Below are 19382 nucleotides of genomic sequence, written 5' to 3'. Positions count from 1 at the left end.
AGTGATCCCAGGGATTTCATATGAGAAACGAGAAATAATTACAAAATTACTGTTTTTTCCTTATCTACATTTATCTCGATATAGCGTCTCGAATTGGAGACGAGCTGTCAACTCAGCATAATATGTGCTTTATATAAAAAATATACACTTTGTGCGAATATAAAAATAAGTTCCCTGAGATTGAAGTACACGAAAAAAAGCACTATTACTTTCTAAATCTAGATTGGAAGTCTAATATAAAAATAGTTTGTATTAGGATTCATGCGTATGTGTGCGTGCATTGTAGATATAGTAGAGCGAAAAACAGCAATACATATTTACGTTCAAACCTAAAATAGTATTAAAAAGCAAAACGTAGCAAAAAGTGATCCATGTGTGCAATATATACATGGATTTCTAATACATGTTTGACCTGAGATGATTGATAAATGGAATTCAAAATGTCAGTATAATTATTCTTCAATAGTCAGTCGGTAATTACCGATATTTTTAATTGCAAAATGAGGACGCTACTATTTTGTCGGAGTTCGCTAAGGGATCCCCTTAATCCGACGCTCTTCTAAAAAATTTCTACATATCACGATGTATGAGAGAATCTCTCTGCGGCATTTTTGCCAGGAATATTTCGATGGTCTATTTTACAGAAGGAGTTCTCGTGGTGTAACGTCTGTCGGTCGTGAGGACTCGCGTGGCGCGGGGCTCTGAAGGGCAGGGCAGGGGTGGATTTGGAGGTTGGTCCCGTGTCGAGGTGGGGCAAAGGTGACCCCCGCGGATCAATACCGCCGCCGGTCGGACGCCTCTATATAGCGTTTGAACCGCCAAGCGATTCTCGTATTTCGTCTCGAAATCAAATGTCCTACGGTTCAGATCGTTTGTAGGAGTTAGTCTCAAACAAATCTCTGTAGCAAGCGCGGATTAAATTAACCCTTTTGATGCCTAGTTGTATATTCGACGATGAGCAAGTCGGAATTTTCTATAAATTAATTTTGCGTAAAGACATTTTTCGAAGTCTTTTGATGTGCTCTAAATTTCTAATTCTCTCTTAACGTAGGGAATAAAATTGAGTAAGAATTTATTTTTGAAAAAAAACGAAGAGTTTCTATAATAATAAAAAGTTTTTGATGACAAAATTAGTCGTTTTTTACACAATTTTGATTTTATGATATTGCTGTAATTTTTGACAGTTAAAATGATTCTGGAACAAAAAGCTCCAGCAGTAAAACAACTCTATTACTGAATAATAATCTGTAATAAAATAAATTAAACTCTTATATACAAAGATCTTATTTAAACAAATATCTGATGACGAGCAAATCTGAATTTTCTATGAATTAATTTTGCGTAGACATTTTTCGAAGTCTTCTGACATACTCTAAATTTCTAACTCTTAATAACATACGAAATAAAATTAAGAATTTATCTTTAAAAAAAATAAAAAGTTTCTATAATAATAAATTGTTTCTATAGTAATAAAAAGTTTCTCATGACAAATAGTCTTTTTTATACAATTTTGACTTTATATTGACATGTATCTATAATTCTATATTGTAAAAATCTATATTGTCGTAATTTTTTAGCAAATTAATCTTTTTGCACAATTTCGACTTTATATATTGACATGTATTTATAATATTACTAAAATTTTTGACAACTAAAATTATTCAAGAACAAAATTTTGACAGCAAAACATTACTAAATCATAATTTGTAATGAAACTTAAACTCTTATATATAGATATTATGTGTACACAAAATTTCTTAAAACATTTAATCCATCGTATTAAAATAAAAAAAAAATAAAAATATAAGCTAAAAGAAAATAAATAAATAAACTAAGAAGAATATGAAAGACAATCACTATAATACATCTTTGCTCGTATACATAAACTTCGACAGTGTTTTTATTTATCGTCCCGAATATTTTGATTGGCCAAGTCGCACAAACGGCGAGAAACCTTTCCCCCTCCCCATTTCCTCAATTTCAGTACTTTCTCTTCGTTCCACTCAAGGTGATATCGCCGTTGCCCGCCACGGTTAACAGAGATAAATGCCATTAATGGACTTGAAATGAAACGCTTTGCTATAGCGGTCAGCACCGTGACGACGATTTGCCATGAACGGCCCGCGCATGAGGCTCAAAGGGCATCTTACTCATTTACTTTCCGCGCGGCGGGAAATTAAATTCGCGGTTTCTCGACCGCGTTTCCTGTTCGCCGCGCAGCAACAATCGTAATGATTTATTCATTTACCGTAGCGATGATTAATTATGAATGTTTCACAATTATTTGGAAAGGCATTTCGAGGCCGAGGTATTTTGAGCGTCCGCTTTTTTTACAGGGACACGCTTGTATTTACTTCGACTCTTATTAACCGATTCTCGAATATATACCTACCTATAAAATTATATCTAAAATATATATTTGGTTTAAAATTTTTTATATTACAATAAAAATATAAAATTATGTATTTTATACAACAATTATATTAATATTTTTGAAAATATTAAGATATTATAAACATATAAAATTATATATATATTAAAAATATATATAAGATTATATATTATAAATATACAATATATGTTCTTCAATATTGATTTATATGATTATTATATAGATATCGTTTTTTACCGAATAAAATTATATATTTTATAATTTATATTAATAATTTATATTTTTTTACATTATATTAAAAATATAAAATTAAAATATTTAATTCTTTATATTTTATATCTATAAAATTTCTTTTTACGAGCGTTGATTGAAAATCGCACGATTATCGCATAATCTTCCGATATATTTTCACGATTGAAAAATGACACTATATATAAACACGAATTACATAAATTGTCAAGAATCCAATATTTTAGTTATACATGTATACATTTTTCGAATGCCAAAATGATACCTTGATATTTTAAATGTTTATACATCTCACATTTCAGCTTTCCATAATTCTTGGGTAATCTAAAAATTTAATATCTCAAAAAATTGACAAAATTCAGCAAATTAAATTTTTTGTACGGGATTAAAGTCAAGGCAAAGAAATTATCTGAAAATTATACGATATTATATAATTATATTGAGAAGATGATAGAGAAATAACGCGCTGGATATGTCAATATATTCAGTCAACTATACCGAGAGTTCTGACGAATAAACAGGTGTCGACGAGATGCAACGGATTTATGGCGAAACATCGCGCTATCCACTAAACGACCTTGTTAACAAACAACAACGATTAACCAACAGAAAGTTTCTTCGAGCCGGCTCTACATCGCGGGGCTCTCTGTCGTTGATATAATTATCGCTAACTACGCTTTCCTAATGTGTTTATATTATCAAATCGCTGTGAAAGCAGGACAATTAATTTGCCCAAATTTGATCTCGGGGAGGCTTGTCTGTCGCTCATCGCGAAATTTTGCTTCTGCGCTAATGTTAATTAATATTGGAGCGTGTAGATGTGAATATTGGAACAGATTTAGATTGATATACGTAATTTTTGGCTGTTTATATAAGCGCGATTATCCTACTTTTTTAAAATGATTTATATTTCACGATGAAGTATTTAGAGCAGAATATTTATAAAATTCTATTTACAATTTTATGTGTTGCATAATGCAGAGAAAACCTAGAAAATTTAAGAAATAGGACATATATATAAATATAATACATATGCACATGAAATTATAGATAGATTTCTGTTTTGAATTTTGTCGCGAATTACAGGTCGTTTAAAATCAACTTTAATTAGGCGATAGAATTATATTTATAATTTCAATACGTGTGTCGCGTGATATGGAAACTTCAGTAAAGAAGCAAAATTAACACATACACAAAGTTAATACAAAAAATATATACATATATAAAATAGACATATATGAGAATATATGGCGTATGAAATACGCCTAATATTATAAACAAAATTCTGTTTTAAAAATTTATCGCGAATTACAAATCGTCTAAAAAAAATGGCTTTAATGTGTGGGATCGAATTTTTTTATCCGAGGCACAAGCGGAATTTTTTCATGAATTTCCGGATAGCAGGTTCCTTTTTCCTGGCGTTGATTATCGCGAATGAAACCGAATCGGCCGGATTCAGGATGCCAATGTCCGGTGTCCGCGACCGGAAGTCAGCATGGACCGACATGGATACGACGAGCGATCGAGTTATGGTCGGCGTACATTATATTACATCACAAACTTGAGGGAAAGATCGTTGAATTGAAAAAAATCGTCTCGTCAGTTCTTTTCGTTCCTTTTTTTCTAGCTTCTCTCATCTTCATTTGACATTCGACATTCAATACTAAAAATAATTAGGCGTGATTATTTCTAATTATGCAATACACAAAAATTCATCAAATTTATCTGCCATTTTTAGTGAAAATGGAATGAGATTATAATTTAAAAATTTTTTTAAACATCGAAGCTAGAAGAAGAAATTTATAAAATTCTAAAATCTACATCATCCATATCTTTTTTTCATTTTCTCAAGCTTATTAAATGTTCTTTTTCCGCAGAATACAACAGAGAAAGAGAGAGAGAGAGAGAGAGAGAGAGAGAGAGAGAGAGAGAGAGAGAGAGAGAGAGAGAGAGAGAGAGAGAGAGAGAGAGAGAGAGAGAGAGAATTCCTGATTCAATTATATATATTCATCATATCTCGTTTTCATAAAATTATTTATTATCGCGTTTTAATTCCGCGCCTAATCTTCATTTGTTTTTCGTGGTTTTCTTTTTCTCTCCAAGTGGATGAGACCTGATCATCATGTATACGACTAACCTTATTTGTTCTGGCACGTTGTGTATTGTGTATTTCTACCAAGAAAGAGTCGCTGTCATATTCTTATCTGCAGATCTCTACGTGTACTCTTGTAAACTTTCGCTTCTCCGTTAATTACATTTTATTTGCAGTCTGAGGTAATGATTCTCCATAAATACATCAATTTTATGTTAATGATGAAAAAGAGACATTCTTAAATAATCGTGATTTGTTGCCAATTTTGTATAAAAATGACGTAACATTAAAAAATAATAATAAAAAAATTAAATTTAAAAATCTTAAAAGATATATTGCATCGATCGACTTATATGAAATATTATAATTGCAACGTAATTTATTTAAGATGTGTGTGTCGAAAATTTCTTAGTGTCAATTATTCTTAGTACGGAAATTCACTCGGGTTTTCTCGTATTCGCGCTTTACGTAGTCAATGTTCCATATAATTTTAATGACGCAAAGTATATAATAAAAACGCGGAGAAGATATTGAATTAAAGATGGTCTGATTTCATTAGACATTATCGCGCTATAAAATCTTCAGTTATATTTAGGTTATTATTTTAAGATTCTTTAACTTTAATGTTTATTTTTTTCTTTATTTATTTATTTAATTAATTTTTTTAATAAATAATAAAAAAATTAATTTGATATAATAAATATTTATATAAATATAAATTTCTTATCTATAATAAAGTAAAAAATTTTCCGTGCTATAATAAATAAAAAAAAACTTCCGCGATAAAAAAAACACTACCCTCCTATATATGCAATACTTTATTCGTTGTAAAGAATTAATCGATTTTTCCACAATTCTCTCTAGCCCACGCTTATATACATCGATAATCCGTCCGCAAAGTCCCGCAAATAGGAAAACGTGATTAATCGAGATTCGCTCGGACGAAGCTTTTTTTTCCTGAATCCGCAGACGAGGCGCATATACCTCGGATTTATCCGAAATTCGAAGGCACGCTCTTGATTCGACGTGAGTTTCTCATGCGGGGAAAATTCAGCGAGGTTTTCCCGAGAATCGCGGAGGATTTATCCGCGAAAGCGGGGAGAATAAAACAAGAAGGAGAAGAATATCATTTTTTGTAAATTCTTTCAATTTTCGTAAATTCTTATAGGCGCCAAATATGCGTTTATCCTCGAACGAGATAAGCATTTACGGGTTCGCCAACCGTGAAAATCAACCCCGGCCAAAATCACTTTCCCCCTTCCTCGGGATATCGATCCCGGCTCGCGTATCAATCTCTATCTCCCTCTATCTCTCTCTCTCACCCCCCTCGGAACGCACACGAATTAACGTGCCCTCGTTCTGTTCTCGCATTGCAGGTACAAAGCAAATCGTTGCGTGAGCGGGGGCGGTAGCCGCGGAAACGGGGCGACTGGCGGTACCGGAGGCGGTTCAGGTACTGCAGGCGGCCGCGGCGGCGGGGGCGGTGGTAGCCCCGGTAGGGGCGCCGGCGGCGGCGGCGGCGGAGGAGGAGGAGGAGGAGGAGGAGTGGGAGACGGCGGCGGGGGAGGAATAGACGGTGGCGTGGTGCCTACTGCACCACCGACTACCGGCCATCACCACCACCACCATCACCATCATCATCACCTCACCACCACGACCACCACGACTACCACCACCACCACCACCACCACCTGCAGCAACAGACACCACAGGCACAAACTGCCTGCCAGCAAGCAGTGCACCGAACACCGACACCACCCCCATAACCACCGGCATCACCCACACCATCGCTCCCACCGGGGCCACATGAACATGGGCCAAAAGATTTCAGGTTCGTCGTCGAGTCTCGAAAGACTCCCCAATTCCCTTATCTCTACTTCCCTAATGACGAATATGATGATTCGCGCGATGTGATGAAAAGGAATAAATTTTTTTTGAGTCAAATGATAGAATTTATCGCAATTTTTTTTTTTCTTGTTTAACGATTTAAAAATGTCAAGGTTAATTTTTTAAATAATTGTTTACGAAAAATAATTATAAAATTTTTATTTTTATCTTAAAATTCTTAAAAAAGAGAGAGAAACATAAATATCAGATAAAATCTGAAAGAAAAAATTAATTATTTCCCAACAGAAGGAATTATAAGTAATTGTATTAAATCGCCTTTCATATTATTCAATTCTAATGATTATTTTGAATCTGCATATTTTCTTCTTTAATGCGGAATTTTGAAATGTTATCATCTATGTTTATAAAATTAATTTAATAGCTTAACAGTAATTATTTTACCGATAAAGTACATGGTGTATCCGGAAAGTAATGAGAATGATTTTTTTACGCTCGTCAGAAGGACTGCATAAGAAAAGTAGGGAGGAGAGATCTTAGATCTACGGTTGGACTTTTCTCAGTTGAGTCCGAGTCTTTCGAATAATCAGTATATTATAGAAGGTATGTTACAGTAGTGCACCCTCGTTTTCACTCTCGTCACGGAAATGCAGAGGAGCGTCCTTTGACCCCCACTTTCCTTATGCAACCTTTCTGATAAGCGTAAAAAAAATCATTCTCATTTTCCGGACACATTACGTATATAGCATAGAACTTATACATAGTATATAGAGTGTCTCAGAATTAGTGGACACAGAATGCACAGCGTCATTATCCGTGCTAGAAGAAGCACCTATTTTCTCTAGCGTCTCTTTAAATGAGAGCAGCTTTAAGCTAACAAAAGTTCTAGATTAGGCAGAAGATGACGTACATGTTGCGTGATAACATATAACCTATTTTCTATTTTACTAAAGATTTTTTAAGAATTAAGCATAACATTTAAATATCGCTATATTTTGCTTACTCGATAAGGGAATATTTTCTAATTAATATCTGTGAAAACTTGGGGTTAGGATCTTGACTGAATTAATCACACACAATTAGCGAAAGTATCTTTTAGTTTATTTGTGCACGTGTTCATGCACGTGCGCGAGACAAGAAAATAGAAATTACGAAAGGAAAAAGAACAAAAAGGAAAAGCTCATGCCACAGACTATGTGTATTTAAAATAGCGATATTTAGATATTATACATAATTCTTATAAAATCTTCAACGAAATAATAAGATATAGCGTAATAATAATATACAGGTCTGTTTTAAACCGGGGTACAACGGGTGCAGTACACGACCAGCGATTGTCGACGTATCTTTAAATGTAATCAACTAAAAGTAAAAAATTAAAAAAAAAAGATGAAAATAACCAATATTTTGATTGAACATGATATCGCCAGCAAATTAGAAACATTGAAGCTTATCAAACAATTTGCTGAAGTAAAAGAAAGACATGCATCTTTAATATAAAATAGAGCTTTATATATTATATATTTATATATTTATATATATTTATATTAATTTAAATTCAATTAATGCAATGTTTATCAAGATATTCAAATTTTATAACTGTTCTAAACTATTGTATTAATATATTAACGTTCACACAATGTTTGCTCTGATAAATAAAAAACCAATTGTAATTTTGTTCTTTGCACATTATTTTATATTTGAGAAACTTCTGATGTCAATTAGAAAAAAGCGGCGGGACACTCTGCGTCCGGGCGCAACAAATACACGCTATTACGCGTCACGCACATGCCTAAGGAGCGCTTATTCATTAATTTAATGTTGCTCTCATTTAAAAAAATAGTGTTCAGACGCAATTTTGCCAGAAAAAAATGTTGCTTCTTCTGGCACGTACAATGATGCACGTGCATTCCATGTTCGCGAATTCTGGGATATATCTTGTATATATTAGACTATATATTGTATATATTTATCTACTAATTAAAAAAAATATTGCTAAAAAACTGATAGGATTTGTACGGCTCTTAATAAAGATGCAGTGTCTTATAAAAATACATTTAAAAAATAGTATCAAAGGCGAATTAATGCACATTATCTAATATTTCGTAGAGAAAATAAAAATTATAATTTTTGAAATACCTGGAAATTATCTGGATAATAATTCTGCAGAATTCAAATACAGCAATAGTTTAGTTAATTCACACTTAAAAATTGTAGCCGAAAAATCACTTAGTTGATAAAATCGGTAACTTCTTCTTCTTTATGGCTTTCTCACTTTTATGTCTCATATATAAATCTTTAAATTATTCACATTTTTTAATAACTTTTTTAACTATAATATTTTTAACATTACTACACTTATGCAAACTCCGACTCGAATGTCGTTCTTACGATGTACACACGAAGAAAAACGATTCGTACTGCAGCAAAGCAAACTTTTGCATAAAGTATATGCTGGATTCACACCGCGTCCATAAAGATATGAGGTTTGTCGCGTCGCGTGCTCCAAGCATTGGGCATGCATATAATAGAGTGCGCGAGCGAGCTGAAAAAGCGATATACCAATAGAAAAAGAAATAGCTGCACATAGATCCCTTCTGTCAATCTTTCTCTTTCTATTCCTATATCGCATCCTCTATCGCAGCCACTTACGCGCTAGCATATGACCACATTTATATATAAACTAGACTGCTAACTCCTTATGTACACGTGACTCGACTTCTTATGTACTAAGAAACTATGTATTGACATATATATAGGCTGGATTCCGTATATGTGAGTGCATGTGTATATAGTACACGTTACGTATACTAAGGGTACTTTCCAGCAACGATGGATGCGTTTCAGCGGACTCAACAGTTGAGCAATTTTCCGATGTCAGTCCATGCTGATTGGCTGGATCTTAAAGTAGGAACCAATCACGTTCGATTGCTACTTAGCAGTTGAGTCCGCTGAACGCGGCTAGCGACACAGAGTATCATTCTATCTTTGTTATTCACTGATATTGAAAGAAGATAGAATGATACTCTGTGTCACACTGTGTCGTTGCTGGAAAGCACCCTAAATGTACATGCGCAGATAGAGAATTTTTCTGTGCAGAATGAGATATTTTCGTATATACTTTCTGCGGTCATTGGTTTTCGGGGACATATTTTATGTACAAAATCAATGGAAGTTAGCGATCTAGTTATAGTATAGATATCTGTGTTTGCAACCTATTGTGGAATGACCCTAAGTTCTTGGATCAAAGCCGTGTTCAAAAATTTACTGCCAATACTGAAAATCTATAATATATGTGACGTGAACTATAGATTTCCAGTGCTGGCAGTCAATTTCGGAACACAGCCCGAGAAATTTATTTTGGGAGTAAAAATGAAGGACTCTGGAACTTGATTTTTGAATTTATTCTCAAGAGAAACGTATGCGCCAATTCTTGCGCATACTAAAATTATAAGCAATACTAAAATTAATTAAAAACATTTTTAAAAATTTCGAAAGTCATTGAGTTAAATTTTTCTCAGAGATGTTCTAGAATGTAACCATAATAATTGTTTTGGACTACTGTTTTTGAGCAGAATCTGAGTATGTAGATTCTATAATCGAAAAGTCTCTTAATTCTATCTACTATTTTTCTTTTCTTTTTTTTATTTATTTCTTTTTACTCTTCTTTTTACTTGTACTTTATCTTTATTATGTTTATAATTATTATAGAGAGTGCTTTCTAACAACGGAGCACATATATCTATATAATAAATATATATCTAACATATATATGTCATACACTGTGTGACATATATTAATATATAGTATAAAAGATATATATTATTTATATAAGTATATTGATAAGATATAATTTAAGAAAGCAGGCTCCCCTAGAATTCTTCCCTAGATATAAATTAAAGATATATGACATGTATCGTGCATATATCATACATATATGCATTTGACATTATTTTATCATGTGGCCACACTGCATGTAGAGTCCACTCGTAAAAGGATTGAAGCTCGTCTGCGTATACATGTGTGCGTGTATGTACATGTGTGTGTGCGTTCACGACTAGAAGGTTCTTCGGATTAACTTACCTCGTGAAGCGTTCATTGAGGGTCAAGGTCCTTGACCGCGCCTCATTTTACCTGCTCAGGTAGAACCTGGAACAGGTCCTTTAAGCGAGATGCCTTGCTCCCCACATGAGACAGATAAGGCTTTCAGGTAGCGCCCTTTTCAAATTTTTGTACTATCTAACTCACAATCTTATATTTACACATTTCTGTCAAGATAATAAAATCACAAGCTTATGCATTTACATTTCTGTCAAGATAATAAAAATATTTAATATAACTGGCAGAAGAGAGATAGAGCTCTTATTAGTTATGGAAAATAACTTAGATAAGAAAGTTTACGTTCTGTTTGTTTAAAATAACTTCCGCGATGATATAACATTATATTATCATTATCACATCTCGTGATTTAACAAAATAATTTTTTACACATAATGAAACGCAATAATAAATAATTATTGATTCATATACATATATAATAATTATATATAATAATATATCAAATAAATGTTTTCATTATTTTTATATATAAAGAAAATTAGGAAGCACAAATATCTGCTGTCAATTAAATAACTTTTTTTTGTCTTATCATTTCTTTCCAAGATCTGATTTATATTCTGAACAACGAGACGCCTTCATCGGAACTCATTCGTCACATTAGACGCGATTGGCGTATTCGTATTTCACAAATTTATTTTTCTTTAACAGTTACATCCTGTTTCATAAGAAACCCGCGCCGGCTGCATGTCGTCATCGACTTATAGATATGACTTTAAACGTTTGATCGTAATTGAATGTATCGAATAAAATAAATATAAAAAGAAGTAATTTTTAATTAAATATAATAACATTTTTAAATCTAATTTTAAATAAAAAATTAGATATGGAAAATATAGAAAAACATAAAGAATTAATAAATATTTTAATCTTAATATACATTTTAAAAATTTATTAATTTTTTAAAATATTTTTTTGATTTTTTTCTATATTTCTCTATTTTCGATTATTTTCTATGTTCTTTATTTTTTTCTATATTTTACGAGAACAAATTTTTATCGATTTTATACAAATCTTTAGGTAAAATGTATATATATAATATATATTTAAAATTTTTTATTTATATAAAATCGATAAAAAATTCGTATGAAATCAATAAAAAATTTTTTTTCTTTTAAAATATAGACAAAAATAAAGAATATAGAAAAATAATCGAAAATATAGAAATATAGAAAAGAATTGAAAATATAAAAAAAATTAAGAATTAATAAATATTTCAATATTTATATGCAATCAATGAAAACTTTTTTCTCTTCGTTTCGTATTACGGTTATTATGTGAATCGCCCATCTTAAATTTTTCATACGTTAAATTACATCGTCGTCGGGGTTCAGCGCCTCCATGAAGTAATGCCCGTCGTGGCTAATTACTTACATACAACGATTCTCATTAAGAGACTCACGAGTCCGCGGACAATTCCCGCTCCAGGGATAGTCGTCATTTCTATCTCTACGTTTATTCGCCTTTTTTCTTTAACAAGGCACTCTTTCGGGGTCTTCTCTCTTTTATCTACCTCAGAATTCGAAAATTCTCACGGAAAATTTCTCTTTCTTAGTGGAATGTTTCCCTATTTCCTATTTCCTATGGGATGTTTCTCCTCATCTCGTTTTCCCGAAAAATTTATTCGAGTTTTCTGACGGCCGACAACAAATAATAAGTATACGACAAGACTATTTGTATTTACAAAGTGTCTTTTTTTCTTTTCATCGATATCGTAAACCGTAGACTGTAATTCCATGACTCCTGCTACAAAATGCCATGAAATTTATGATCCGAGATCGCATTTGTGCCCTAGTACGAATTGAAACAAACCGAAATGCTGAAAGGCGACAAAGAGAGAGAGAGAGAGAGAAAGAAAGAGAAACAAAAAAAAAGAACCTGATGTCGGGCTTAAGTCTTCGGGGTCATCTGGTGAAAGAGCCTCTTTTCTATCGTTGTCCCCTCGTGCCTTTTTCAAGGCACGAAACGATCCTTCGAGACCTTTCGATCCCTCGGAGGAATCCTAGGAGCCCCTTCGAGTGCAGGAACAGCTGCCGAGGCAAATAAACCAAGGGATAAACCAAGAATATCCGAGGGTCAACCGTACCGAAATTGACCGCCGGATATTATTTTTTTTTCTCGGTCCTCTCTCTTGCCTTCTTGCTCTTCTTCTCTTGTCCCTTTCCTTTCCCTCTTCCCTTCCCCTCTGTGTGTCTGCATTCATTGCCAAATCTGATACATCGCATTCCTAGCAGGTATCTAACCATATCGTCTTGCAGACGATAACTGAATCTCGAACGAGTGTCTGTTGAGGACGGACCTCTTCCGTTTCCTTTTCGTCTAACAATATTGTGTTTTCGCGATATGGTGGTATATATTATAGGTATATTATATCTTTTTTTTCTTATATATTGATAAAAATATTAATTGCCTCGAATCTATCACAATGCAACTTATATAGTACTCCCTTCGAAATGCAATAATTTTTTTTTATTTCCCGTTATTTTTATACTTAATTAATATGACAGATGTATTATAAGGCTCAATAATAGGCTTATAGGCCTTCACTGACTGGATCATTCTCCAATCTTTCTCTGAACACAAGAGATGTGTAAATCTGACTAGGCAACCTCCGCGTGGTACATCTTGAGTAATGGGTATTGTAACTTTCAAGCCTTATAACTCAGGAAATTCTGAACGAAATTCAACTCATATATAGGGTTTTGGAAAGCTCTCGAGATAAGCTACAAGAATATGCAAAGAAAAGTAGTAGGTTCCATTTAAGCAATTGACGGTGACCTTCACATGACCTTCAAATGACTATGTAAGGTCAAATCTTTTCCACTATCTTATGTCCCCCTTGAAGCCACACAACTTTTGTTTGAAACATTTTTTCGTATCTTTTTGACTCTACGAGATATTTCGATGGCAAAGTTAAAATGGAACACCCTGTATACATATTTATTAATTAAAAATAATTAAATAATTAAATAGAAAAATATTTAAATAGAAATAGAATTAAAAAATATAGAAATAAATGTTTGAAAGCATTTTTTTTTAATATCTTTCAATGATCATCGTCCAAGATTGAACACGTGAGAAATAATAAATCAACAAAGTGAAAGAATGAATCATAGTATAAAAATTAAATGAAAATTTGAAATAAATTTCTTTCATACTTATATATATATGATTTGATTTCTATAAATTATTAATTGCAACACAAATGCATACAAACTGGCTTAAACCAATAAACGATATAATATATCGATGTATTTTTTTTTTTTTTTTTTATCGTATTGCTTTCGTTCTCTAAAGATAAAGCTTGATAAAAAGAAATAACTGAAACAGAGGCTAATAAAGTTGAAAAATTGATAGAAGTCAAATCATTTTAAGTTAAGGGCAATATTTACAAACACGATGACGCGCATATAGAAATAATAACTGATAAAGCTATACGAAGTTTTCTTCAGTCACGCGGCATACGCGTATCTGGCGACATATATTTTCCAAAACAAAAGGTTTTCAAACAAATATTTTGTCATAAAAGTTTTTTCGACTTGACTTCGATATAAAAAAAAATCGCCTCCTATCTCGGAGACGCTCTCTACTTGTGTACATAATCTCTTTCCATAAAACGTTCACGGTCGCTCGTTCCACTCCTTATTAAGAGGCTGCTATATATTATTATCATATTATATATTTCAACAATAAAAGGTATATAATATTATCACATCGATCTAAAGATGTTACATTAGACTTGCATATAGTGGTGCAGATAATTAATTAAATTCAGATTGATCGATTGGCAGATGAGAAACCGTATAGAATGAAATCGTAAAGACTAAATTGTTTTTTTCCTTATTACAGGCGGCGTGAAGAGCATGAGCCGGGAGAGCGGAGCCGGAGCCGGCGGCGGGGTCGGCGTCGGCGGTGGCAATAACACGACGTTCACGCGGTCGGTGATACCGCGCGAGCTAGCGCAGGACCTCCAGAGACCGCCGCGTCTCGATGTACTCCTCGACATGCCGCCTGCCTCGCGAGACACTCAGGCCCATCACAGCTGGAACGCTGATGACCGTAGCCTAAATATATTCGTCAAGGTAATATAACACATATTTTGCCATTTTTCGAAAACCAAGGCTTCCATCGAAAAATATTTCATGTAAAAGTTGTGGAATTTCGAGGGGGACGTCTTGTCGTAAACATAGTCTTGTATTCCAGATGGAGGCATTTTTGAGATTTCGAGATTTCATCATTACTTTTTTAAACGAAATCATAATTTTCTTGCATAAATTCCTCGTAGGAGAAAGTATGCTAAATCGTATACCGTTCATTAAAATTGTACCTCTATTGTATTTCTTTAACAGAGTTAAAATATTTTGAGGTGTTAACGCTGTTGTATCGCAACTAGCCTCACTCGAATGCCGCGATGTTTGTTTCCTTCTTAAGTAATCCGTTGATGAGTGATGTTCATAAATTTATTTTGTGTGATTTTCATGTAATATATTCGGTACCCCGTGCTTTATTTTTGTTACAATTTTTTTAATTTCATTGTTAGAGGCACGATTTAAAAATTTACGGGTACAATTTAGCAAACCGGTATTGTAAATCGTACTAAATACTACTTTCTTTTAATTTTTAATTTACAATATGAAACAATGATAAATTTGTGTTAATATTTAGCGTATATCGTTGACAAAGAACCATAGTTTCAAATGAATAAAGAAATGTCATTTCTTTAAGAGTTTTATTGCAATTTTAATATTTACCTTAGGGGGTACGATTTAGCATACTTTCTTCTAATATTATAATTATCAAAAAATAAGTATATTACGAGATATTTTATATTTTTTGTCAAGATATGTCAGAATGAAGCACACACACATACACACACATGAAATATCTCGTAAATTATTCATTCTTCGACTATTCCACTCTAACAATTTTTTGTGCATGAAAGTATTCTCGAAAAATGAATATTTTATAAGATATTTTATAATTTATGTGAAAAAATATGTCACATTAATGCATAAAATATACCTCATCAACTATTCACTTTTTCGCCCTCCTAACCTCATAACATTTTACGTCAAATATAACGAGGAATCAATTTATATAAAAAATGAGAGTGATTCTACTTAAAAAAAACTAGATTGACCTTTAAATAATCTTGAAAATTGACCTTAGTTAAAATTCAAGATTATCAACTTTTTTCTTCTTCGAAATCTTTTAACTTTTGTACGAAATACTTCTCATTGCAGCTACAGTTTCAGCAATATTTGACTTTATATATTAATTAAAATTAAGGACATCCTACATATATATTATATATTTATTTTATTTATTTATACAATATGATTTTTTTAGTTAATTATAATTCGTTCATATATTTGTGACACTTCTAAACGTAAGTCCTAAAGTAAATAAGTGTGTATTTCTGAAGGAGATTTTTTTCGGTTGAGTTGAACGCTCCTAATTTTTGTATTATTTCTCAGGAGGACGACAAGTTGACGTTTCATCGACACCCGGTCGCACAAAGTACAGATTGCATACGTGGGAAGGTAGGGTTCACCAAGGGCATGCACGTATGGGAACTTTATTGGAGCACGAGGCAACGAGGTACACACGCGGTGGTAGGAGTCGCCACGGCCGACGCGCCATTGCATAGTGTTGGCTATCAGAGTTTAGTGGGCAACAACGAACTTAGTTGGGGTTGGGATCTCGGTAGGAACAAACTCTATCACGACTCGAGAAACAACACTGGTGTTACGTATCCGACCCTCTTGAAGGCCGACGAGACGTTCATTGTTCCTGACAAGTTTCTAGGTAAGCGATTCCCGCAAGAATTTCTGCTAATTATCGTATACAAAGTGTCCTATAAACTGGATAACGATATATACCATATCAATATAGTGTAATATACAATATCTTAACTTATACGATTTCTTTACAGTGGTCCTTGACATGGATGAAGGTACGTTAGCATTCGTAGTTGACGGTCAGTATCTTGGAGTAGCCTTCAGAGGGCTCAAGGGAAGGAAATTGCACCCTATCGTGTCTGCTGTTTGGGGACATTGCGAGATCACGATGAAATACATTGGCGGACTTGATCGTAAGCAGCAAACGGTCGAAATAGAATAGCAATGACTTAAAAACAAAATATATTTAACGTTTTAATCAAAGATAAATGTTGAAAGCTAAATATCTTCTTGCCATATCTTCCCATTTCTTTATATAGTATTTATTTAATGGACATTTGCCGACACAATAACGTTGCGCAAATGCGTTAAATATTGTACAACTTTTTTTTTTAATTGGACGTTAATCTTTTTCCACAGCCGAGCCTCTGCCACTGATGGATCTTTGTCGAAGAGTGATTCGGCAGCGAATCGGCAAGCACAGGCTGGAGGAGAAGATCAATGAGCTGAACTTACCGCAGACGATGAAGACTTATCTTCTCTACCGAGACCGAAGGTAACCACCGAATGAATCTCCTCAATATGCCACCGCAATTACGACTGCGAACATCATAACCGTGAACATGCTGCAACGTTGCCACTACTACGAAGAAGGAGCGACCGTCCGCTATCCCCTCGCATGCCATCAAGGAGCAGAGCGAGCACTTGGCCGCGCGTCTCCGTTATTAATTAAGCCCACGACGATCGACAAATTGACATGGGTCATGCGACAACGCACCGAGACACGCCTAGTACCTCGAGAGAGCGCGCTGAGTCAGCGACGCCGGGATACCGTGTTGATAACGACTCGTGGCGCCCTTATTAGGACAAGTCACGACGAACGCAATCCTCATCATCGTCATTATCATCGTCGATGAGTTCGATATATAGTTGGGAAAACGGAAGAAGCAGGAAAAAGGAAGCGGCTTTAAAAGGAAACATATTTCTGGTGAATTTAGGGTGATGCTGTTGTCTCTTATGTACGTCTACTACGATTCTATATCGCGATAGAATTAAATATATTTATTAATTACTAGAATTATTCTCTTCGAGGAGCGGCGGCGCTTTCGCATCGACAGAAACGCGTACGATCTATATCGTACCATCTTTTTCTTCAGTATCCATCTTAGTACTGACGACACACGCTGATGAATCGTGATGGCGAATTCGGAGACGCGCGGTTAGAGAAGGAAGATGAAACGTTATGCGAAAAAACACACGAAGAGACTATATACAAACACTTCGCAGTTGGCCAGTAAAAAAAATTAGACTTAATCAAGCCAGGAGGCTGATAGGGACGTGTCGTTTGCTTACAATTGATCGAAAGTGGGCAGCGGGCATCGAACAAGCGTTTGATGCTTCAATCCGGCCGCGGCAGAAGATTGACGGAGCAACAAAAAGAGATATAAAAAAGGAGGGAGGATACATGAAGATACGAAGAGGAAAAGAAGATATGAAAATTTTTTCTACGATGAGGAACGTGAGATACTCAGCGAGAAATGTGACTTTGATCGCACGATTAAACGTGGAACGATTAATTTAATTTTAAAGAAGTGTGTATAGTGAAGGATATATATATATATATATATATATATCCAGGCAGCCACCTTCCAATAGACTCATTTTTCAAGTATTTTCTAAGTATGCTAGGTCTAATAAAGAGTATAGTGGTGTGTGCGTGTATCGTGGATGGATATAGAAAGTAAAAGGACGACGACGAGGAAGAGAAAAATAGAGAGAGAGAACAGAAGTATATAAAAATAACCCTGCCATAATCTTCTCTTTAGCGGTGTTCGAAATGTAGACAATTAACAATTGCGAATTCTGCGAGGGAGGAATCTCCGAAGTGCGAAGGAACGAAGCGAAAGAGAGGGATTTATAGAGGGTAAGCATCTGAAACTCGCGCTGTGGTGAATCGAATAAAAAAAAGAAGAAAAAAAAAAGACATTTCTAAATGAACTAAATAACGAAAAAAAGCATGTTACTAAAAATTAATTATCCACACGCATCTAATTGATTTTAATGCGCTGTAATAATTGCGGAAAAAAATAGCATGTATTTAACTAATGTTTAAGAAAGAAGCGCGGAGTGAAAAAACACACACACACACACGGGCATTGGCACACAAATTATATTCCAAAAAAACGCGAATCGAAAAAAACTCACATACGAAGAGGAGGGCCGCTATGTAGTTAAATAATAATCTGAACGAGAAAGGAAAGGATTTATACGCAAGTATAAATTATGACACACGAGATATATCGGATTTACACTTGTCACGTGGATTTTATTCGTCAACAACTCAAACTAGAACGTTAATAGTTTACATATGAGACGATTACGACGATGATGCTGATTAATATCGGGTGTGTGAACTATTATACTATTATTAGCATGACAAATCTTACGACTGGTCCCTAGTATCTCTTTAACTCTTACGTTTTGTCGCTTTTAAGATTAAAAAGAAAAAGAAGAAGAAGAAAGACAATGGCCACCCCCATACGTCATCGGCTACGTCGAATTGTATATAGATATATATTGATAATATTGACGTACGTACGTACGCGTGTGTATTGTGGACGACAATTTTATCCGTATATAAGCTGCGGAGCAGGCAGACCGAATGCGAGAGTGATGATATATATATATATATATATATATATATATATATATATATATTGATCATATTCGCTCTATTTTACGTATAAACGAAGCAATTTATTTTTCGCGTCATCTCTCATTTGGTATA

The 19382-nt window shown here is 33.9% G+C and overlaps 1 protein-coding gene across 2 annotated transcripts in view; it reads left to right on the top strand.

Annotated features, from left to right (window-relative positions):
• Window positions 1-19219, top strand: part of LOC145937729 (uncharacterized) — a 174449-nt gene extending 155230 nt beyond the window's left edge. Inside the window, exons 3-8 of one of the 2 annotated variants that reach the window (XR_014425616.1) lie at window positions 6110-6564; window positions 14544-14776; window positions 16172-16502; window positions 16630-16788; window positions 17015-18999; window positions 19090-19219. Coding sequence is in view for 1 of the 2 variants with exons in the window: in XM_083041021.1 (XP_082897147.1) it covers window positions 6110-6564; window positions 14544-14776; window positions 16172-16502; window positions 16630-16788; window positions 17015-17154 (1318 nt within the window). In the remaining variant the exon portion in view is untranslated. Of the gene's footprint in view, window positions 1-6109; window positions 6565-14543; window positions 14777-16171; window positions 16503-16629; window positions 16789-17014 lie in introns of both variants that reach the window. The other variant, XM_083041021.1, reaches the window with a different exon arrangement.
• The last annotated feature ends 163 nt before the right edge of the window (window positions 19220-19382 follow it).

The sequence above is a fragment of the Prenolepis imparis genome, unplaced genomic scaffold (genome assembly GCF_030444845.1).
Source record: "Prenolepis imparis isolate NDT839.2.m4 unplaced genomic scaffold, iyPreImpa1.0 SCAF_6, whole genome shotgun sequence".
NCBI lineage: Eukaryota > Metazoa > Arthropoda > Insecta > Hymenoptera > Formicidae > Prenolepis > Prenolepis imparis.
This window is presented reverse-complemented; position numbering and strand designations above follow the sequence as displayed.